Raw genomic sequence first — 26520 nt, 5'->3', positions numbered from 1 at the left:
GGTCATAGGACAACGTACATTGCAGCTAAGTCACCAGCGAAGGTCACAGGAAATTAGATGAATGAAAACAGACAAAACACACAGGTCTCACCCTGAGCACTAGACTCGCAAAGGGATCACTCGATCGCCGCTCCCTGAGCACTAGACTCGTAAAGGGATCACTCGATCGCCGCTCCCTGAACACTAGACTCGTAAAGGGGTCACTCGATCGCCGCTCCCTGAACACTAGACTCGTAAAAGGGATCACTCGATCGTCGCTCCATGCAGGTAAACCTTGGCAACAAAATGTCCTGGTACATCCGGGAGAAAGTGTCCATGATATCTACAAACAGTTTAACATCACAATTATCAGCACGAGCCGCGTAACCAGCTGATAACCAATGAAAACTCTACATTGTTTTGTTATGAATACGACTATGACAGATTATTTCTCCTCGGTGTAGTGAAGATAACACGTTCTCTGAAGGCACGTTTCTAAAGGAAAAGAACGTTAAAAGTCACCTTTACACATAACTGTATTTTATTTAGTGCTATTGAGTCAAATAGCAGGTTTCGTTATTATATATATCTGCAAAATATGATGTATGTACTTCTCATGCACGTGCATGCGCGCGCTAACACAGCACATACTTTCATCTGGCTCTAGAGAATGTCGCTACAACCGGTCTCCCCTACACTACTGTAGTTAGCGCTTCGTGCCTTAAATACATATACATCTCGTGTGTTGTGCTATCGTATCGCGCGCAGCCCGGGATACAGGAATGCTACACCTCCCTGTGCGCGTGACGTCGTTGCTCTGTTAGAGAGGTCTGGTCGCTCGTGTCTTGTGTTCGACTAGCTCTATAGGTAAGTCAGCATTTCTTCATAGCTTACAATTTTTGAAAAATAATTTTATTAATGAAATGATTTAATTTTAATTTTTTCCGTGTTTACGGAAAATGGCGGATGATTTTTTATGTATATCAACAAACATGTTATCAGTCAAATTAATTCTGATATTGGGATTTTCATCTTTATATCATATCTTGAGACGTATAACAGTTGTGTGCATGTACCAACACGCGAGCATGCACGTGCATAATTGCATCTGAAACAACTACACCTACCCATGGACCACTCTGCAACTTTATTGTTATATGTTTCATGTATACTATATTGTATTACACCTTTGTTCATATCTATAGACGGTTCTACTAAATGGTTATTGTAGAACCTATTAAAATACATAATCATCCGGTCATCTGTATTGATAGATTGTTTTTCATTGCAAAAGTAATACATCTACTTTGAAGGATTTCAAGTATCTGAAATATGTTGCTATCAACTCTATGTGGGGATTTTACTAGTGTTTGTACGTATTTGCTATGTCACCAATCTATGTAAGATAATTAAAACGTTCATGTACGTTGTGTGACACAGTCATGTAATTAGTGTTACCCATAGACGAGTATGCGACAATACAGCGGAAACATTTAATGGCCGCCGTGACCATGACCTTGGATTCGGACGCCACCCGAGGCGAACAATAAATGGGGCTATGAACATCAGGACTAATTATGACCTTGCTCACTTTGGACATAATGTTTTGTCGACATCGTTAAATTTCATTATATTGTTATGTGATGTTGGAGTAACAATTAATAGTCACCTATTCGTCTCGTATTCCTATTTCTTAGCCGGCTTGCCTTTTCGACTTAGTATTGGACTATCAGAACTTATATCAATATAGCACTACAGATTTCACGGGAGACAATTTGATATTGAGCTCACTGCACGCGTACCTGATCAAATATGTGCCCCATATAGTGTATATAGACCAGATAAGTATCCACACGTGTAGTCAATTACCCATCTAACCTTTGCCCACCTTCCCACCGCCATTTTTGTTACTGCAGTGCGCCATCAGTGTACATCAGAATCTGGTTGCCATGACAACACACGGTATTGTTTAGTTAGGTAGAAGCAAGGTACACATGTTCTGTATGTTATTACGAGAGTGGTATATTACGGTTCACAATATTATCTATCATATCGGATTCCCATCGGACATTTAACGAAGGGTAAGTCGGACCAATGGCAGCCAAATGGTCAATATGGTGGGAGTCAGCGTGACGGAGCCAAATGTTCCTCCGGACAATAGCTAGTTTGGGTCTGCGGGGCAAAAGAAAACGAGGGCGAGTCTATGACGGACCATGAATTGGTGGGGCTAAATTATTCTAAGGACGAGTCTAGGGGTATAGAACAAATCTAATGACGTTCGTCGAATATTTTGTGGCAGAGCGTATTCCATGAGGGACTCGGAACAACGGAGAGCATATTAACTTCGTGTAATAACTAGTCATTGTGGTACCAGGAACCAAATAATTTTAAGATCCTATGGGGAGGGGTGTCAAATGTTTCTATATGAAGATGTTATAAAGAGAGATTCGAGAGTGGTGGTGAAACCGTTATCGATGACCAATTGAGGGGAGGGGGTCAGATCCCAGACCACACGGAGTGTAAATAAAATTCAGGAATGGCGGAACAAAATTACCAAAATGCGGAAAAAAACAACAAAAACAAAACTCGACAAAAAAGGCGTGTTATTGAGCTAGTTCTTGTCTTGGAGGCGAAGGAAACTGGTTGTATGGTCAAATCTGTAATTTTGTGTACAATGCTATTGGGGATTAATCAATTATAACCAATTGTTTCCGCTGACACCCATTTGTTTTTCCAATCATCGGGTAATATCATTCCAATGTTTTTTTATGTCTCCATTTTATTATTTTCTTTACAATAAAAAACAGCATGTAGCCTGGACGTTAATTAACGTCAATTTGTCGTGTAAACATCAAATAAATTCTGAGTAAAGATATATTTTATGGTGCAGATTTATTGTCAGATATACAGAATAATTTATATATCGCGCCAAATATCTGGCAAAATGATGATGGATCCATGTGAAGCATACGCCCTATACCGAACCAGACAAATATAATAGCACATTTTGTAACTTTCATATTGCTACTTCATCCAAAGCACTTGAGTAGATTGGAGACGCGTGAAGCGATCGTTATTAGTTTTCCATATTTTGAAAGTCCTTAACATATTTTAAGTGTCTGAGGTAAAACGGGACTGTCTATATTTACTAACAACCCGAGTTGTCAGACAAAATTACCAGACAGTTATCAAAATGTCCAGTGTCTAGTTGCTGGGGAAACTCGCGATAACCAGCAGTGCGTCCTCCGATACACAGCTCTTCTCTACAAAAAGGTAGCCTGGATGAGCAACAAAACATTATAAGTTTATTCAAATCATGTTTGCTTGGTTTCTCGCGTCGTGAAAGCAATGATGATTTTGAGGCGGGGGTCTTGTAGTAGCTGGTGGATAGCTAACTGATCAAAATTCGGGAGGCCCATCGTATTCCATTCAGAAGAAATCGAGGTAAAATGTTTTACCCAATGATACATCTATAGAAGAGAACGGGACGCTCTCACCTTCCCGAGGAAACAGCCAGATTCAATTTAACTCTTATAAATACATAGAACAAGGAACGCCTTGTTCCTTGTTCTATGTATTTTTAAGAGTTAAATACCCACAAGTATTTTAGTGAAATGGACATCTGGGATGATGTTCTGGAAATACTGTCAATATCCCTTAATTATGATTGATCAACCCTCTTGTCTTACAGTTAATATATCACCACAGACAGACGAAAATAGAGTAAGGGTGGGGGTGGGGGTAGGGACAGGACCATTAGGCTTATGGTAATGTGCTGTACCTCTAGAGAATACACAGGTCCCTTATCTTATATCAATTGTTAAAAGTTTTTTCTTTGTTTTCTCCTCAACAATCCATCATATCGCGCACGGTCTCGCTCTGTACGTGTGATGTATGTGGCACCCATTAGTCCAGTGCTCACAGTTCTATATATATTTTTGTATAGGTGTGTGTGTATGTGTGCCGTCTTGGTACAGTATATAATCGTTTGTACAGAAAAGTACAGTTGTCTCACACTGACAAATCACATTGTTATCCCGTTCGACTGACCTGCATGGAGTTATTACTGGAATAATTATCAGAGATGTTAGTTGTACAAAGAAGTGTTTTAACCACAGGTTGACCTCCCCCTCCCCCACTCCCTGACCTTCTCCCTCCCCCACTCCCTCTCCCCCTCCCCCTCCCCCTCAGGCAATATGAGGCTGTTCTTGGTTACGGAGAAATACATATGTATATGTATTTCAGGTTTTCTAGATCGTGAGCCAAAATGTATCTGTTTTTGTGTTCTGCCGACCTGTAACGGTACGGTTAGATACTGGTTTTCACACCGTTCATGGTGCATTTAGGAAAATCAAAGAGTGTTTAGTTATCATTATGTAGACTTTCCCCTGGGTGAGCACACTGAAGCATATCACATGTAGCAGAGGAGTCATATTATCAACCATTATCAACTGAATTCGTGTCATCTTGCTGATCAGTCAAATTAATGACTTCGTATCGTCCGGATTGATCATAAAAACAACTCTATCACCCACAAACAGACCACCAGTACAATCCTCTACTATCTACACAGACATTCAGTACACCCCTCTACTATCTACACACAGACCACCAGTACAATCCTCTACTATCTACACACAGACCACCAGTACAATCCTCTACTATCTACACACAGACCACCAGTACAATCCTCTACTATCTACACACAGACCACCAGTACAATCCTCTACTATCTACACACAGACCACCAGTACAATCCTCTACTATCTACACACAGACCACCAGTACAATCCCTCTACTATCTACACACAGACCACCAGTACAATCCTCTACTATCTACACACAGACCACCAGTACACTCCTCTACTATCTACACACAGACCACCAGTACAATCCTCTACTATCTACACACAGACCACCAGTACAATCCTCTACTATCTACACAGACCACCAGTACACTCCTCTACTATCTACACACAGACCACCAGTACAATCCTCTACTATCTACACACAGACCACCAGTACAATCCCTCTACTATCTACACACAGACCACCAGTACAAACCTCTACTATCTACACACAGACCACCAGTACAAACCTCTACTATCTACACAGACCACCAGTACAATCCCTCTACTATCTACACAGACCACCAGTACACTCCTCTACTATCTACACAGACCACCAGTACACTCCTCTACTATCTACACAGACCACCAGTACAATCCTCTACTATCCACACAGACCACCAGTACAATCCTCTACTATCTACACAGACCACCAGTACACTCCTCTACTATCTACACAGACCACCAGTACACTCCTCTACTATCTACACAGACCACCAGTACAATCCTCTACTATCCACACAGACCACCAGTACAATCCTCTACTATCTACACACAGATCACCAGTACAATCCTCTACTATCTACACACAGATCACCAGTACAATCCTCTACTATCCACACACAGACCACCAGTACAATCCTCTACTATCTACACACATACCACCAGTACAATCCTCTACTATCTACACAGACCACCAGTACAATCCTCTACTATCTACACACAGACCACCAGTACAACCCTCTACTATCTACACAGACCACCAGTACAACCCTCTACTATCCACACAGACCACCAGTACAATCCTCTACCATCTACACAGACCACCAGTACAATCCTCTACTATCTACACAGACCACCAGTACAATCCTCTACTATCTACACAGACCACCAGTACAATCCTCTACTATATACACAGACCACCAGTACAATCCTCTACTATCCACAAACAGACCACCAGTACAATCCTCTACTATCCACACACAGACCACCAGTACAATCCTCTACTATCTACACACAGACCACCAGTACAATCCTCTACTATCTACACAGACCACCAGTACAATACTCTATCTACACACAGACCACCAGTACAATACTCTACCATCTACACACAGACCACCAGTACATCCCTCTACTATCTACACACAGACACCAGTACAATCCTCTACTATCTACACAGACCACCAGTACACCCATCTACTATCTACACAGACCACCAGTACAATCCTCTACTATCTACACAGACCACCAGTACACCCATCTACTATCTACACAGACCACCAGTACAATACTCTACTATCTACACACAGACCACCAGTACAATCCTCTACTATCTACACAGACCACCAGTACAATCCTCTACTATCTACACAGACCACTAGTACAATCCTCTACTATCTACACAGACCACCAGTACAATCCTCTACTATCTACACACAGACCACCAGTACAATCCTCTACTGTCTACACACAGACCACCAGTACAATCCTCTACTATCTACACAGACCACCAGTACAATCCTCTACTATCCACACAGACACCAGTACAATCCTCTACTATCTACACAGACCACCAGTACAATCCTCTACTATCTACACACAGACCACCAGTACAATCCTCTACTATCTACACACAGACCACCAGTACAATCCTCTACTATCTACACAGACCACCAGTACAATCCTCTACTATCTACACAGACCACCAGTACAATCCTCTACTATCTACACAGACCACCAGTACAATCCTCTACTATCTACACACAGACCACCAGTACAATCCTCTACTATCTACACACAGACCACCAGTACAATCCTCTACTATCTACACAGACCACCAGTACAATCCTCTACTATCTACACACAGACCACCAGTACAACCCTCTACTATCTACACAGACCACCAGTACAACCCTCTACTATCTACACAGACCACCAGTACACCCATCTACTATCTACACAGACCACCAGTACAATACTCTACTATCTACACACAGACCACCAGTACAATCCTCTACTATCTACACAGACCACCAGTACAATCCTCTACTATCTACACAGACCACCAGTACAATCCTCTACTATCTACACAGACCACCAGTACAATCCTCTACTATCTACACACAGACCACCAGTACAATCCTCTACTATCTACACACAGACCACCAGTACAATCCTCTACTATCTACACAGACCACCAGTACAATCCTCTACTATCTACACACAGACCACCAGTACAACCCTCTACTATCTACACAGACCACCAGTACAACCCTCTACTATCTACACACAGACCACCAGTACAATCCTCTACTATCCACACATAGACCACCAGTACAATCCTCTACTATCCACACACAGACCCACCACTACACTCCTCTACTATCCACACACAGGCCACCAGCAATACCTTCTTCTACTATCCGCACACAGCATGACCATACATTACTTTTTCCTCTTCTACTATTCATAATGACTAGTTCCCTCAAATTCCATTCAACAATACTACCCGTAAATTAATACCCCCTTTCACTATCACCACCCGAGCCCGTCATATACCCCCGTCTCACGAATTCCCTTTCTCACGGACTATCAACAATCATCATCTTCAGATGACCACCCCAATGACCATAACATCCCTAGTACTGACCACGTTAGATACTGTTCCACTACCCCATCATTAACACGGAAGTTCATGGCATCTTGACCTTTAGCCCCAAGCCTAAATCTGGAACTCCCCATGTAATCTGTACCAGTAAATGGAGACGGTGTCGTAATTGACCCTCCCAGGTTCGTACAGATAATACCAGCATGCGTTGGGTACATTTTCAGTAACTGCCCGGGGACCTATTGGAACCGATAGGGCTTCCCGCCGATCCAGTTTCGATAGGAAAAAAATACACCGAAACCCAAGGTCAATATCTGGTAAGAGAATTCTTTTTATATTTAACTTCCAGCTGAATATCCATCAAATCAAAAAATTCGTGTGCGTATGTATTTTCTTATCCTTGTGGGCTCAACATTTCCTGTGGGACAGTCCATGGCACCAACTTTGCATAGTCCAATTGTCCGACTCAATTTTCGCTTTACCTTTCAGATTGCTATTGTTGTTATGTTATTATGAACGCACCAGCCTCTGTTTGACAACTTTGAAAAAGGCACATACTAAATACGGGATATATTGTTGTCTTCTATATATGTTTTATCTATGTTGGTAAACGTTGGTTATCTCGGTGTGTAAGAAGTGCATATGACTCTATCTCGTTATGTGAGATATGCGTGTGGTTTTTATCTCGTTAGATGAAAGATATGTGCGATTTTATCTCGTAGTGTAAGAGATTTGTGTGATTAATCGTGTCAGATAAAACTACATGCATTCGCTTTTATTTCGTTATGTAATATCACTAATGCATCTTAAGAAACCAAGGGTTCGATAGACATATCTTAGCTTCTTGGTTTCGGTATATTTCTCAACATGCTTGGAATCGAACTATATTCAAAGCCTCTATAATGTGTTTCTCAAATTCTAAGGTAGTGGCTATTTTTTACAAAGCTGTAGGACTCCTGACCACACGCAGGTAACTGTGTCTTGGTGATATTAGTTTTCTTTTTGTAAATTACACTCTTATCACTGAAAAACATAAATAAAATATACAAACAGTATATATATTATGTTTGTTGTTACGTAATCATGTGGTTTCAGTCAGACAACTTGGCAGAGTTCCAAGTATTTTAAATGTTTGAGGGACTACGACAGGGCGGGCTGTTAATTCCATTTATGTTCTATTTAATTGTCATCCTTTCTATTCAATTGTTATAAGCGGTGCCAACATTTCTGATATCCGTCAGTTTTAAACATCGCCGATATGTTTACTACAACTTTCGTCATGTCTGTTACCATGTAAACAGTTATCTGTTTACATTATAACGTACACATCCCCACTCGATACTTCAGGCTCCCTATCTGGAGCCATCTTGATCTGCTGGTATATATTTGTGTAACTCTTTGGCGTGCGGAGGCGATGTAATACCCAGCAGGTGGCGCACATTATCAATATGTCTACCTTCTCAGTCAATCTAGATAATGCACCTATCGGTTATGCATGGCACAGATAGCCAATCAACAAGCTGTGATTGTTTTTCTATTTGATATGTTTACGTTCGAAAAATCACGAAAAAGGATCACAATTTTAATTTATGTCTAGAGAATTATTTCGATAAAAGCTAACGCCATGACATGATAAATATCATTTTCAGTGTAGATTTTAAGCTGTTTTAAAAATGATATATTTTGGAAAGATAAATATATATACTGTTTTATAGTCTTGAAATTGAATTGAAAGTTTAAGAAGTGAGAGAAGGAGAAATAATATATAAAAACAAATATATAAAAGTACATTGTATTGTAATCTACAACGATTGTGTATATTGGAAACAAAAGTACCGAACCAAAATAAAAGAATAACAAAAACAGAAACCGGGAAATTGAACAATATAGGAACCAGATATCAAATATAGGAACAATTTCAGTATCGATTGCACGTCCATTGCATGCTAAATGCAATCCATTGTGCTTCTACGGAGACTGCACACATAATACGGAAGCGTATTTTTTATATCATAATATAACCCTTACAACTGATGATCTAAGTAATATCTTATCTGGTCTTAATATTAAGATGATGCATAATAGAAATTGTCTATATTGATGACGATGTTCTCCGACTCTAGCTGAGTTGCTCATGCACATACCTCGCTGAGTAACGGCAGTAGTTTGGTTTTACGTGGGAGTTTACTAGAGTTTTCCCCGAGATGCAGAAAAAAAACTATCACTTGGAACAGAAGCCATTATTATTCTTTTATCATAAAAAGAAGCAAGCTTGTCTGGTATGTGTTTGATACTGTCGGTTTGGTGGCAGAGATAATACTTAATGGATTTCACGTGCTCGTGGTCGAGAATGGAAACGCCTTAGTTCATCACAATCTCACAGTGATGTATTACAAATTAAAAAGGATATCGTTTTACCATTTAAATGATAATTATACAAAGCGGGTCCATAGGGTTTACCGACGAGCACGGATAGACGCTCTAGTGTTTTTACACCTCAGTCCAAGAGCCCCGTTCGATTTGCACTCTTCTCATTCTAGAATATATCTTCCGGTCACTCGATTTGAAGCTCTTCTTCTTCTGGAAGATCTTCTACCTCTTCCGTCCCGAAGCTGGAAGATTTATCTTCCAAGATGGCGGCGACCATGTTTTAAGTGTGCGAGTGATGAGTTTCACTAGAGAAGGATTTATAACACATACATGCACATGTTTGTGTCATCGTGTTTGAGAAAACTTAAAAACTTGCTTATTTTTTGTTTTATTCTCCCGGTTTACTCGATTTACATATAACGGAATACGATCTTCTTAGAAAGCTTCTCTTCTTAGAAGAGTGCAAATCGAACGGGGCTCTGGTCTCGCTCAGAATATGTTTTTCATGGTCTGTACCTATACAATCCTTGGCTAATATCTCGTCAATGTACCGAAATGTACATTTCTGGATAATGTACCTACACTGTATATAGCTCGTGACGGAATAACCATCTGTAGATCATCAGACGATTCATTATTACCGATATATATCGAATATCGTTATCCGACTATGATCAATGTACATACACGACGGCTATTCATATGGAACAGCTTTTGAAACTGATGTCTTGGACCGATAACGTCGATCATGCCTGCTAATGAAAAGCAAACGGACAGACTAATAGATGGACTATCTGTATACCCAGCCGGATTCGCCAAAGCATAGCAACTTAACGGGAATTGAAAGTGCAAATCACAGAAACAATTACATGGACTCGAAGTCGATAAAAAGACTCCAAAATATTGAAAATACCAAAGTTGATTGAAATGTAATGGAATTTAAAAGTTTTGCAAGTACCAAAATAAAATTCTTGTATTTGCATTTTGTAAAGCTTGTCCCTGAATTGCCCATAGTTAGGCAGGCCTATCTGTTCCGTCAGGTATATAAATGCTTCTGCCAATGTTTATTTCTGAAAGAAAGGGTTCAAAGTCAGGGCCAAGTGTGGTTTACGAACTTCTTATACGTGGTCCGTAGCCTTGGACGGAAACGATAATGGGAGAAGTTCCCAGTGATGGAGGTGTCCATTGTACAGCTATCGGTCACCCACTCTGACAATTCGACTGTCAAGCATTTGATTATAGATCTATTGAAATGCATTATTTGTGTATTGCATTGAGTGCAAAATCAGTTCAATTGCTAACAAATGAGTTGGACCATACCAAAAATAAAGGCGAAAATAAGTAAACTCAACTCAATTTTGTGCACCTTAATCTCCCCCAGAGTCCCTTGCGCAACTGAAGTGGAGGGGACCGCATTGAACCCTGGGACAGATTACGTGCACTTAAATGTAAATGTTTGCCGATAGAGTAAAAAGTGGGTTTAAACAGATAGAAGTTGTGAGATAAACTTTGTGTATCCAGAAAAGTGGTGATTTTCGATTTATAAATTGATATAGACATCGAGTGAATGTTGAACGTTTTCTAATTATCTACAATTATCTATAACTAAATTCGGTCGTGAGTATATATATATAAAAATATATCAGAACATGGCCGCGTTCTCCTTAGCACCTATACAGTGCATTAACTGGCATGTTTGTGGGAACACGAGACGTAGGTGTTATGACAATCCAACAAAAAACAAACAGTTCGTTAGCTCTTGTACGTATGGAAATATAATTCACTGTATCTTGAGCGTGAAGGTTTTATCTTGAGGGAATAACTCGAAAAGTCAATGTACTATATGCTTGGCCCTGGGGTAGATATTCAGTAAACTCCAGGGTTGGTAACATGCACTTCTGTTACAACGTCATACGGGTTTCCACTTAGTATATATCATGATTAATGTAACGTCTGCTTACTGTCCCGTATAGTATTCCTCCAATAGTATAGTACAGTTTTGGTGACGTTAGCGTTGCTTATTATCTTCATAGCATCCAACGTTACAATACAATTAACTTAAACAGTTTCAAGGTCAAAAGTTTCACGACCATTTCTTATCGTGAGGCAGGATGGCCGGGTGGCACAGTGGTAAACACACTTGCCTTTCACCTAGGCGGCCGGGGTTCGATTCCCCGATCGGACGTGAAAAGGTATGAGGTCACCTTTCCGACCACGTGGGTTTTCCCCGGGTACTCCGGTTTCCTCCCACAGTAAGACCCCTCGGGCGCTTCCATCCGGGTCAATAAGAGTGAATAGTATAAGTTAATATAACTTGTTTCGCAATTGTTGTAAAATAAATAAAGTTTAGAGAAATTTGAGGCAATCTTTTAAACATAGGATATTTCCATAGGAAAATCACCATTATTGGAGTTGATGGACGTTTTTCGTAGGAAATACTTAGAAACTAAGAAACGTCTCACTAACTTGTTTGTTTTCTAAGTTCCCATTAATACTGCTTTCCCGTGGACAAATTTGTGTTTAGAAACTTCCTCAAGGAACTTTCCTGAAACTGACCAGAGTTGACAGAAATAATTGTATACACTCTCCTTAGTACTTCCCCTGAGATAACAAAAGTTTCTGTATGAATACTTTAAATATAAAGTACCATTACACCAACAAGACTACGCACGCAGCTCAGTGACATTTCAAGCCTTCTCGTGACGTCAAATGTAACGCGAGACTTATAGACTGTTCCAGAAATGGCGCTTCAGAAATCTCCAACGCCGAAAACATTATGTAATACTCATAATTTTAATACAAATATTTATTCATCGACTATCTGGCATCTATGCCGGCATGTAAAAGCATCATGCAATGAGGTCGTAACCTACTTGCGTTCATACCGGCATACATGATAAAATAAACAACTAAGTCACTGTTAGTCCGAGTTTCCTCTGATCTCGACACCAGACTTGGACATTCTAACAGATAGATCCCCACATGGTGTATGAGTCCCTGTACCAGACATCTAACTACCAAAGTCTGGTGGCAGGGCCAGAGGAAACTCGGGCTAAATCTTTATATGAATGTATATAATATGTCAAGTTTATATTTCGTGACACTAACTGTTTGTGAGTAGACTGTAAACAATCGTGTTTTCCGTTGTTTGGTTTATTATTTTTTAACGTCCTATCAACAGATAAGGTTTTTTTCAGCGGTGAATGTACTGTTCAGAATAATTTTATAGCATTGTGACATTTTTATGATTTATATTCCGATAGGTATCTGAAACTGATAGCTGGTTTTCAGGTCTTTAACTGGGGGTCGATAAACAAACAGATAGTCATAGATGTTTCCTTCAGAGAAATCAAATATATATCATTGCTGCTGACCGCTGAAAGAAGCATTTAGCTGACAAAAGATAGAACCAAAATCGGCATATTGTATATTTACATCTTATAAATGTTAGATAAATATAACAAACTGTAGCAAAATAAATCAAATATGAAATATCCGTCTGTAGTTACAACAGAAAGTATCACAAAATCAAAATAAAGAATTGAATTATACATTAAGATACATTCATAACTTATACGTATAGGCAATATATGCTATTTGGCAATTACGTGATACTATTACGAATGAATTTCTGAGAAATAGCAATAACTAACTGCAATTGTCAAAAATCCAAGATGGCTGCCTGTCGGCCATGTTGTTTTCCGACTGGTCCCAAAATATTTCAGTATTATTACATATATCTCGGTGCTGTATTAAGAAAGTATTGTTTTATTCTGATGATGACTGCTGGCTAATTTACTCTTAATACGAACTGTAACTGGATACATCAGTCGGACAGTTAGTACTCCGCCCAGTTACTCATCAACGTTCTGTGAATACAAATCTACATTTTACAACCCTACATACTCCCTTAACTGGCTACATTACAGCCCCTTAGTTTTCTTAATAAACTATTATGCACATCAATGTAGCCTTTATCCTGGAGTTGACGGTGGACAATGCTCTTCCCTTACAAATGGGCGTGTATAAGTGTGAGAAGATGAGACGGATTAGATTGATTGGTGGGTGGTATCCCAGATAGCCCGACACGCCTCGGTTGTAATTACTACTTAGACCGCAGAGAGCGTCTCGTCTTAAGTTTTTAAACTGAAAGTTTTTATATAATGTTTAATGATTACAACATTTGGTAAACAACCTTTAAGTCTTTGGTATAGATTTTCTTTATATATGTATTTATCCGGACCATTACATCTTCATTTTGAGGTCAATTTCACCGTCTCTGATGTATGTCATTCCCCCTCCTCTTCTCGCGACTCACACCCCCTCTCTGCTTCATATTATCATTCTTACTTTAGAAAACATACAACGTCCTTGACCTTGAACTGTTTGATGTTACGCCATAGAAAACATGCAGGGGAAAGCATGTTGACATGGAAACCATTGTATAATTGGATTAATATGCCAAGCAGCCGTGTGAGGGCATGCTGTAACACAAGGAATAGTATTTATAGAAGGAATACAGTCGAACTTCATTATCTCGAAATCAAATGAGCCTATGAAAAAACTTTTTATGTCAGAGTTTGAGGTGACACCCTAATATTCCGAATGTCCTTGGGTCCGAAGGCCTAATAGTCTGGAGACCCGATAATCCGAAGACCCGATAGTCTGAAAGTCCGATAGTCCGAAGGCCCGATAGTCCGAAGGTCCGATAGTCCGAAGGTCCGATAGTCCGAAGGTCCGATAGTCCGAAGTATCCGAACTATCGAACCTTCGGACAATCGGGCTTTAGGACTAATGGGCCTTCGGAATATAGGGCATTCGGAATATAAGGCGGTCACTGTATTTGAGGTAACCGATTCATGAATGTGCTGGTGATCAATTAAATGTATTACCAATCAGTTCCATTCATCTGACACTGTTTTACTAAAAAAAAGGAGGATAAATTATTACAAATATTAAAACCCAATCCCAAAAGACAAAACTATTGTGTATACTTGTTATATGAGCCTAACCTAAAATCCCGGCTGCTGGCAAGTTTTTCATCGAACTTTGTCACCCCCCCCCCCCCCCCCCCCCCCCCCCCCCCCCCCCTAGATAATATATCTGAAACATCACTCTCGAACATCAAATATATTTGCACAGGAACTTGCCACAATATTTAATACATATGGACCGTGGGCTGGGGATTATTTCCAAGACTGGTTATGCTGCATTGAAAACGATGATCTCCTGTAGAAAATACCACGACTTTACAGTACGCCTCTCACAAATTGATGGGAGGCTGACGTACATACACGGCACGTGTAGCAAATTAACAAACACAGCTATGATGTAAAACGACGCTAAGAGCCACAGGGACTCGGCATAACTTCGCAAACCACAGTCAGTATATACATATTATATGTAGGCTATATATATGTACGGATTGCGGGCTAGCAATTACTGCCAAGTCCCTATGCACAAGACTAGACCTTAGCAGGCAGTTCGAGAAATCATTGAGATTGACTGATTTGTGACGAAATCAATCACTTCTGAACTATCGTCGACGTCCCTTTCGCGATTTTATCCCCAAATTTTTGTTATAATACAATATGTCTCTTACACTCTAAATAAAACATAACCGTTAATAGATTAATATGGTGGTTAGATTGAAACGGAACACAGATAATTTAACTTTCCTGTTCTTATTCCAACAAATACCAAGAACATTTAAATAAACTCTTCCGTCGTGAGCTTGTTTATTTAGAAGTGTATGTAGTTTTTTGTATGAAATAGTCGAACCCTGACGTTAAGTGTATCTCTAACGGAACCCGAGATGTTCCAATAAAAATATGACCAGATAACAGAAGTTTGTTCATGTGTTTACATGGTAAACTCTGTACTTTCTGACATAGCGCCTCCGATAAAGCCAGGCAAAACTGTTTACATGAAAAACTAGGGCAAGTGGTGGCACGTGCTCAAATTATATAAATAATAAACGTGTTTCATTGACAGAATCAAGTAGTTAATACATCTATATCAGTTGTCAGACTAAAACATGTGTTACCAAGCCATAGATCCTGAACTGTTACTCTTAGAGGGTCAAACACGGAGCTCTAAACTTAGGAGTGAAAAACGTAATTACATATGAACTTCACTAAGGGGTGAAAAACGTAATAACATATCAACTTCATTTAAGGGTGAAAAACTTCATTAAATATGAACTTCGCTTAGGGGTGAAAAACGTAATTACATGTGAACTTCACTTAGGGGTAAAAAAAAACGTAATTACATATGAACTTCACTTAGGGGTGAAAAACGTAATTACATATGAACTTCGCTTAGGGGTAAAAAACGTAATTACATGTACATATGAACTTCACTTCGGAGTGAAAAACGTAATTACATATGAACCTCACTAAGGGGTGAAAAAACGTAATTAAATATGAACTTCGCTAATGGGTGAAAAAACGTAATTACATATGAACTTCAATTAGGAGTGAAACATGTCATTACATATGAACTTCGCTTAGGGGTGAAAAGCGTAATTACATATGAACTTCACTTAGGGATGAAACATGTCATTACATATGAACTTTACTTAGGAGTGAACAACTTATTTACATGTACATATGAGCTTTCACTAAGAGGGAAAACGTTTTTACAATCAGCAACATTTTGGGTCAAAAACGTACTTACATGGTTTGATGCACCAAGTTAAATATATGTACAGTTTAACACGTGGTCAAAACCTTTCGCTAATTATAATTATAAAACGTATTATTGTAAGTACATTGGTTCACACTGAGTAAGGTTTAGACGTGATCACGCTAGAAAACGTCAGATATATATTTAGAAAGATTACACGGGCTATATTCTTGTAAATTAAAGAGTTGGCCTCGAACCATGCTGTCATAGAAACGAAGCCATCTGTTCCTGATGATGCGATGGTTCATTAAACCCAAGCGTATCTACGTCAGGTGTGTCAGTGATTAGTGACGTCATTCATTTAGGTCACATCCAGGTATAAGCATGTCTTGATTTTACTCAATAACTCCCAACATTATACCGATTCTGTACCGAGTGGCACCATTCCTCAGAGGATTAAACATGTCTACGAGAGTAATACGGGTTCTTTGGGTTCCAAGATCTGAGTCTGTTAAGTCTTACATTTGTATGTCTGGGTCTTTGAAGCTCTTAACTCCTCAGATGTTCGGCATTGTTTACGGATTGTCTGGCCAATGATTATCGAGTATTGCATAACAAGAACAGGATGTTACGTATTAATCTTCTCACGTTCTCATGTTCCTTTTTACAACCATTTCCATAACAACGTTTTAGAATGGTCGACACAAAAACTGAGTGATTTGAATTTCATAGACTCTTGGAAAGCAATATTTTCCGCGATATGTAACTTACCGATAAAAAACCCCAAAAATCCTCGTCATCCCGTCATGACTGTAACACCATAATACATTTTACACATACAGTACTGTTATGAAGTTCATTTTAAGATAATAAAAAGAAACAACATAACTAATGCTTTTCTCAAAGACAAATTATAAAATTTATTTTACAACAATTACGATTCAAGTTATATCAACTTGCTCTAATCAGCCTTACTGGCCAAGATGGCAGAAGTCAAGTGTGTAACTACTACGCCACCTGATCACCAACAACTTACTCTTTTATGATTTCGCATCGTGCTTTACATATCCATTGCACATTATTTGAATGTATTTTTGTATTAGATATACATTATGCAGTAGTATATAGTTGTTGATATTGATAATTAAACACGGAGAAAACAGTACCAAAATGGATTTGCATCCCATAATTTACATCAATTTAAAAATTCATTTGATTCGTGTTTCCAATCCTACCAGCTTTTTTTTGTAAATGTATTAAAAGAAACCCAAGTACAAGTTTGTCTTCATCCCGTCGTGAGGGATAAAATGGGAGGTATAATTACAATTATCTAAATTCCATCTCAGCTTCATTCGCATATACCAAGGGAGATAACTCTATTAGCTTTCCACACAAACCTGATACCTCTGGCTCAGACTTTATTGGACAAAATCACATCTATATTAAGATATCGTTTTATGATCACATTTCTGTAGAGACTTATTCTAGTCCTCACTTGACATTTATAAAGATTTGGCGGGAAAAGCGGCAATGTTGATTATGTGAGTTGAACATTTTCTGCTTTTAAAAACATTTGTATGTACAAGAAAAAAAAAGTGCCATAAACATCTAAAGCTGTACGTTCAGATCACATGAAAGCAGACGAGAGACGGCGTTAATGCGTGGTATCTAGGACCTGAAACTTTCCTCACTGACGTTTCATGGGTTTCCGTGGTAGTTAACGAGGAAAACACACTTTGAAATTCACTCCGCTACTATGCAAGTCTGTGTTCTCTCTCCCTTCGTATGCTGAAGGTTGCACAACTGTTCAATATCAGACGAGACATATTCACTTACTGCTATCGACACCCAACACATACTGACCGACCGTAACATTGCAGAATCTGAAACTTTATCTGAGAAATGCCCGGAGCCGTTGGGTGGGGGGCCTACTTTCGGTTTCACCGCCTACACTTGCTGGTGCCAAAGTTTTGCCGCTAGCCTTGCAGTGTTATTGTGTATACTTCTGACTGGAGTTAGGTAAACAACACGGGTATGACTAACTCTTTATTAACAGAATACGACTCATTCCTTGTGATAGAAACACAGGGTTAACTTGCGTCTTTTTTTTGAAGAGGATAAACGCATAATTCCTCGTCGTCACTACATTCATAGAGGTACAGTCGTGTGTATTACAGACTATCTTGTATGTACCTATGTTGTGGAGTTAACGGCTCTTGTACTGCACTGGCATCAGTGTATTCGCTCAAAAGACAAACGTGAACCTTCTACGTCATAATGATCACGCGCAGATACCAGACCTTGTCATCCGGGTACTGTACTACTATCTATAATAAATGACAGTTTGGAACTTTTTTCCTTTCTTTTATTTTTCTAAAAAAAAGTTTGTTTTAAAAGCTTCATTGTAATTTTCCTCCAGTTCATAGCGTTTACAACTACTTACTTTGTTACAGGGCCTGACTCTGTCGAACCATGAAGATGTGAAAGTGGTCCTAGTACCCATCACGTTGTGACGTGCGGACGGACGGACATCTTATCGACATCGGAATAGACACAGTCCACAATGGTAACTAGTCAAAAGTTGACCATAACCCTGATCGGAGGAGGACCTTGGGGGTTTCGGCTGATCGGTGGGGAAGAATACCCATTGCAAATAGCAAAGGTAAGCAGTTTTTTTCTTTGTAAGTGGACCTTGCCGTCATTTAAAAAAAATAGTTTTTACCAAACCTCTGAGATAACGGACAGAACGGGGGTTGCATATGGATATTCGGATGTAGTGTAGTGGTATCAGCTGCAGGTATTTCTGGCAAGGCGATTAGGTGCCGTTATTTGACGCCCGGTCGTTAATATTGTTATAATGGACATTTCTGTATAGTCATGTTTATGTTGCATTGTACACATTGTTTACCTTATCTTTAATATTGAATATATAATTATATTGCCGATATAAATACAATGAGTTTTAGAGGTTTCATTGTTTTCCTATTTAGACCTATTCATGTTATATTGTACTTGATTAAGTTTTGAACAGTATAATATTTCATAAAACTAAAGAGTTCGCGCACATAATGTCTAATTATATTTTGATAGCTTTCGTAATTGTCAAAGGATTTGTTTTAATACGTTGACAACTGTTTTAGTAGCCAAAGATAATCTATATACAAATGCAAACTTAAGTAAGCTTCAATTTTACCTATAAATACTTCAGGCTATAATCCTAATGTACATAGGCCGTCTACTATCAGGATCAACTTAAATCGCACTCTACGAGACCCCCCCCCCCCCCCCCCCTCCCCCTTCCCCCCTCCTCCCTCCAATTCCTCTTTACTGTATTCCTCAATAGGTTCCTCCCTGATTTGACACCAGTGCGATATGTCTGAATTCATCATCAGTCCTAGACATAAATCTGTATATTATCATTGGCAATATGACGCAAACCATTAACTCGTTTTTACTTCCACCAAAAAACACATGTTTGGCACACTGTTAGAACATTCACATGTCACGTGGCACCACGAGATAAAATTAAGAGTGCTATAGCGATGTTATACAGTTTGCACTTTGATTTTACCTTTAAAATCATTATCATTTCAAATATTCTTATCAAAATAATCTTATCGATAAATCCCGCCAATTACAATCATTTTCTGATAAAGCAACGATACATGACTTTCCATTGCGTACCAAGTTTATCAATAATTCAATCAAACAATGATGTTTTTTTCTCGATATTCTGACATATATTGCGGGGTTGAGTCGTGGCGATAAGGAACGGTGTGTGTACCTGGTGTATCTGTATACATCTGGTTTTCACCTCATCATCCACAACTATGTAATAACATCAGTACAAACCCAATGTGTTAGTGATGGGTACCTTCTGATAGACTCGCTCCAGGTGTCTATATATAACACGGCCTCGTAGATAATCTAAACCATCGGCCATATACACTGTGGCCCAAACTTTCAGCGAAGTACATGTATACCAAACGTATAATATCATAAGGAACTTTTCGTCAATATTTATTTATTTGTATTTCAGATTTCTTGTGATTTAGATAATTAGAATGTGTAGTTCATGACAGAAAATCGTAGAATTTCCAATTATCTGACCAACGAATGGCCACTCTGAAGTCGCCGTCAATCACAATTCATGACACGTGTAGCAAACATTCGTGTTCGTCTTGAAACCCTCGAAATGTTTGACAAAATATTTGTGTATGAAAAAAATTAAACTTAACATCAAGTGTTACTCTGACGGCTAGTATTAGTTGTATATGGACCAGCAAATGTATTCTTGATCAAGTACAAAACCCAGTGTAAAAACTTTCTTTTCAATTTCAGTCAAAATCCATACATTTAAGATGATCCCAGGTAAGACGATTGAAGGAAAGTACGTGTTGCTCTCAGTCGTGTCTATAAAAACAACATAGGTTGATATTTTTACGTAATTGATATGCTTACAAAAAGTTCAGGTGACATATAGAGATAGTCATGTTACAAAATGAATGACAAATATGTGGGTTTAATAACCGTGTTGGACAGTGTCATCAGCCCGAGATGTGAAGCTAGACCAGGTCCCAGGTGTCCTGTAACAGAATCAAGGTTTTGCAATAGCGTGCAGGTAAAATTGTCACACTAGCTAGGTCTCTGGTATAAAGAGGGCCGACCCTCTCTATTGGTGTGACACTCCCGGAGGTAACCGCTAGTATTATATATCCTTGTGTTTTCGTATTGTGATAAACGGTTTGGACTGAAGAATCTTCAGGTAAACATTTTGGTTTTCTGTTTAAAATTTTCTATTTTATAAAACTCGTATTAGAAATAGTTAATACTAATATATTGCTTATCAAAATATTTATTGTATCTCATAATCAAAAAGACTGTCATACATAATTTTGTCGATTTATATTATAAGTAGTTGATTTACTAGTATAAAGGACTGATTTAACAGTAGGAGTCACACAGTTTTACAATAACGCACCATCATGGCATATTTGAGTTACAGAATATTCCACATCCCCTGTTATCAGTTTTTAACTGTTCCAGTAGAGAACACTGCCTCCACTCTTACACTGCGTAAACAAAACATACTTTAGTCTATCATATATTTTATTCAAAAGTGATGGAAAACAGAACACGTTCATATGTGTACACCTTTGTTAGACTAAAATGCGTCGTTTTATTCTAATGAAATGTTGTTTGGTTATCAAAATAAATAAATAAATAAGGAAATAAATAATAAATTAAAAAGTCAAACACAGATCTGCTGTCTTCCTAGTACTTTCGCGGCTACATCGTGCCGCTCTTCAGGGGATTATTTAACTGTATTCTAGTAAATACATATATAGATAAATAAATAGAATAAAGAAAACCCTTGTTCGTGTGGGCTGAGTTTATAAGAAGTTAGAGACAATGCCAGCATTTTGAGACATCGTTAGAAGATAGTAAACAGCATCCTCCTAATATCAGGCTATCAAGAAAAACAAAGTAGACATTCCTATCTACATGGTTATGTGTTAGCGCGATGTGCCATACTGGAACAATAACCAATAGTTTACATACACAAAACGATACTTTTTCTCTCTAAAATGAATGTATATTGGTATCGGTTATGAACTTTTGATAAACACGTCTGGATTTAAAAGACATTATGATTTTTTTTCATCGTGATTTGTGTCTTGTGTCTATCTGTTGACAAATGATAAATAGCACAGAAACCAAGCATTGAATATTGACGAAATCAATTTGCCACATAATTAATTAATTTAGTATTCGTGATAAAATACATGTTGTGATTAGAGAGTGCTCCACACGTTGTGAGGAATGTAATTTCTCAGAAGATGTTCTTGTAGATAGCTAATTCTTCCCCAAGCCGTCTATTCGTTTTAATTTTTTTTAAATCATGTGTGCTCACTTTGTTTCATGGAGAAGTGATAAGGGAAAAATTACACCTTGCTTTTTCTGCTATAAACTGTTTTTGTATCTTATACGAATGTGTATGCTTCACAAGTGTTATCATTATCAGACAGCCGCTCAGTTAGATCAACAAGCCCTCAAGTCTATTATAAGTTTATACAGCCTCCCGGTATTATTGTAGTTTATCTACTCTCGATAAACATTGTTTTTGTTGCCATGAAGGTTGAAACTGTTGCTACCTTGAAATATATATCTTAACTGCAGTAGTCTGAGATGTTAAAGAACATGGATACGAGACTGGGACGGGTCAGTTGTTCTTGGATACAATATTCCTTATATTTTTGTTTCCTACCTTTTTCCTCTCCATCCTTCTATCAATATAACACATTCTTTAGGTTTTATATATTTTTTTCATTTGTTTGCGTTAATTATATATATTTCTATATCGTTGATGTTATTTTATACTTCTGACCTACAGGATCTGGATGACCTATAGCCATCGTGTTCACAGGCGCTTGCATAGAAAATGTTATTTTCATTTTTTTTGACAGTGGTATGTGTAATCTGTTGTACTTAACAGATTACACATACCACTGTCATATCAAAAAAAAATTGAAAGTCATATTTTCTATGCAAGCGCCTGTGATCGTGTTTGGTCCGTTGTCGGGCGCCGTGTGTCGTCCGTCGTGCGGCCTCCGCCGTGCGTAAACTTTTACTTTCAAATCGCTACCCCTCCTTCACGCCAAAGCAGATTTAAACACAGTTTAGTCTGAAACAGGAGGGTGGCAAACTTGATTATGTAAATGAGGCTGGTTCGACCCATCAGGACAGAGGGGCAAGGCCCCAAGAAGGGAACTTTTGGGGAACTTGTGTGAAACTTTGATTTAAAACACTACTCATCCGTAATGCCTTAATTAATTACATATTTGGTTTGAAACATCATTGGAGGAACGCAGTCATAATCTATATACATTTTGGTGGTCGACCTAGGTGACGGGAGTGAGGCTTCAAAGGCAAACTTGCCTAAAATGTTGCTTTAAAACGCTTCTTCTCCTTAATGCCTTAATGGGTTACAGCCAAATTTGGACTGAAACATCATTAGGGAAGGCAATCTTGATTATATAAATGAGGTTGATCTGACCCCTGGAGACAGAAGGATGGGGCCACAAACGGGGAACTTAGCTGAAATTTTGCTTTATGACGCTACTGGGCCCTTGTTGTGAGAAGCAGTGTAAACACTGTCGGAGATGTAGCATCTATAAATTTAATATTTCATTAATATTATCAACATTATATTTTAGAGTTATCTCCCATATTTAATGGTGGTTTAGAGTGACTTGTTATAATTACATAAAATTTCGTTGCCAAGGTTACGTTCTCAGCAGAGTTTTGAACAAGCCACGTTTTTCTATTTAATGTTTCGTTTACATGATTTTTTCTTAATCATATTTACATAATTTTGAGAAATGCATCACTGTGTATATCATACGATTGGCGATAAAGTCGCTATTTCCCACTAGCACCTGTTGGCAAGCAAGGTTGTACGGGGAACGGTGTGCAGTCAAATCACCATCTCACATATAACTGCTGGAAATATCAGAGATACTTGATAATTTTCCAACTTTTTTGATGATGAAATTCTTGCAATCATATCGCATGATAACAGTTTTGGGAATATTAACCTTTAAAAAAAACTAAACGTGATGTTTTTTGATATATTTATTTATTCTAATTCCTGAAAACGTATCAGATTTACAGTCCTGGGGTTGTAATTTTTAATATGTGATTAGTATAGCGTTAAAGCATTACACCGTATAGTTTTGACTACCTGGAAACTGAAAAGGTCGAATAGACATGTGTTTTCAGTTTCATAATCCGGGTTCACTTTGCCTTAGACTTTTAATATTACATGTACATAGGTAATTGCGGAGTATCCCTACGATATATTCTTATGCACAATTTGTTCAGCATTGATTTTAAGTTTGCATATTTTGTATGTATGTCTTTCGTACAGTCTTTAGAACGTACTTAATTATTCTCAGTACTCCTGGGTTAGTACTACACATATCAGCCCTGTTTCCATGGTAACATATGTTCATGGTAACAATGGTTGATAATTTTCGGTACATGGCGGAGTACTGTTGTTCTGGACAGGGACCAATATAAGTAATGGGTGATGTCTGAAGTAGTTTGTTACTTTTGACACTCAACATGATAAGTAGCTTGTAATGCTACCCTTTTTTCTACCATCATCTGTCTTTGTTTGTAAAAAATATCACGGGTTTACCTTGTATTTTTCCATTGAGTAAACTATAAAAGGTTATTGTAATGAATTAAATCTGATCGTTATACTTTATTTGATTTGAAGTATTTGGGGAATGTTTTCTAAGTTGTGATAACTTGTACCTAATCCCATTTGTTAGATTGGACAAATACAATATGTCTAAATCAATCAAATAATCAAATTAAGTATGAGTATTGTAGAAATAGTAAAATAACGAGATGACCAGCCTTGCGATTCGTTCGGGATTCTAACCACAGTAGGAGAATGAAATCACTGTAGTATATATGTATATATATTCCATCCAAAACATATACCTGGAATCGAAACTTACAACAGGTTTTATAACCTGTCGGTCGAAATACTCTGGGAAACAGAGAAACTATGTTACGTTCAAAAAGCAAACAAATTCTGGCCACGAAATATAGCTTAGATATATCATTCTTATACAGCTTACATATATCTTAGATATATCATTCTTATATAGCTTACATATAGCTTAGATATATCATTCTTATATAGCTTACATATAGCTTAGATATGTCAGTATAATGTGACCGGGTGGGGTGTGCTGCTGGGTGTCTTCGGCAATATGCTTCAGTGAGGTAGCACTATAAATCTGCAAAAGTTCCGGCCTATCACAAGGAGACTTAACACGAACATACTGTAGCCTCCCAAAACACACATACGCACTCACCACACGCATACATGTCGCACGCACGGGAGGCCGTCCTTAAATGACCTTAGCTGTTAATAGGACGTTAAACAAAATAAACCAAACCAAACTGATACAGCTTGAATATAGCTCACTTATATCATTTTTATATAGCTTAAATATAGCTCAGATATATCATTCTTTCTCTATCTCATACAAAATGAAATCATTTATAGAACTAACTTAAGCTTCAATATATCACAAAGCCTTTACTCTTTTCCTGTGAGATGTTTCGACAGATAATTTTTTTTTATTAAATGTCGTGTGGCAACGGCCTTTCTATATGTTTCACTGAAAGATATTGAAATGATGTGTAACATCCTCTCGAATCTGTGGTTTGTCTTGTGTTGTTATGTCGCAGGCCGGTGCGTTGAGAACAGCCTTTTGGTGTTTGTTGTTGCCCTCTGGGGCAAGTCATTGGAAAAAAGATATTGAAATGATGTGTAACATTTATTAGCAATTCTTCCTCTCAAATCTGTTGCCTGTGTTGTGTTGTGACGTCGCCATGATTTCCGTTATCGGCGTTGTCATGCAATTTTGTCGATTTGACTTGACGTCGATGTAAATATTTACAGATATAGACATATGGGGAGAAAGAGAGACATTTCAACAATAGTATACAGCCACTCAACTTCCAAACTTGAATGTTTCAGATCCGCAAGAGAAGCAAGGCGTGCTCTGGTGGTCTCCAGGAGGGCGACACTGTGATTTGCATCAATGGCGTCTCCATGCAGGGCAGGTCTCACCAAGACGCCATGTATGAGGTGGACAACGCTGGGGACAAGCTCAATTTAACGGTCCAGAGGTGATTACCTAGTCTTCTTTACAGCATATACAATGTGTTTTGTCGCGGACGTGAGAAGGTTTGGGGTTTCCACTTTCCTTCAGTGTCGTCGTCCATACCAATTGATGTTACTAGAATAAATATATATCACTACACTACAGTTGCTAGTCAGACATAGTGAATATCAGTAAAATGTTTCGGATGCTATGGATTTACGTTCCTATTGTTTCTTTAGCTACATTGTGTATAGAGATGCTTTAAAGTATCATTTCCTCTATAGTTGTGTTACATTTTATTCATTGTTTCTAGTTTGGGATACTAGAGATCTCCATTTTTGTAAATAGTATTCCATTTAAAGACTTGGATAGCATATATCTTAACTTGTTGTTC

General features: G+C 38.3%; 1 protein-coding gene across 11 annotated transcripts in view; it reads left to right on the top strand.

Moving 5' to 3' along the window:
* The first annotated feature begins 618 nt into the window (after positions 1–618).
* The window catches only part of LOC117336038, a 44057-nt gene continuing 18155 nt past the window's right edge, over positions 619–26520 (top strand). For 6 of the 11 annotated variants that reach the window (XM_033896455.1, XM_033896446.1, XM_033896439.1 and 3 more), the window contains exons 1-3: positions 619–846; positions 18888–19096; positions 26000–26151. In XM_033896455.1, coding sequence (XP_033752346.1) covers positions 18998–19096; positions 26000–26151 — 251 coding nt within the window. In that variant the 5' untranslated portion in view covers positions 619–846; positions 18888–18997. The other 5 variants (XM_033896387.1, XM_033896421.1, XM_033896405.1 and 2 more) reach the window with 5 other exon arrangements.

This window comes from Pecten maximus, chromosome 1 (genome assembly GCF_902652985.1).
Source record: "Pecten maximus chromosome 1, xPecMax1.1, whole genome shotgun sequence".
NCBI lineage: Eukaryota > Metazoa > Mollusca > Bivalvia > Pectinida > Pectinidae > Pecten > Pecten maximus.
Note: the sequence above shows the minus strand (reverse complement) of the source record. Positions and strands in the feature narration are given on the sequence as shown.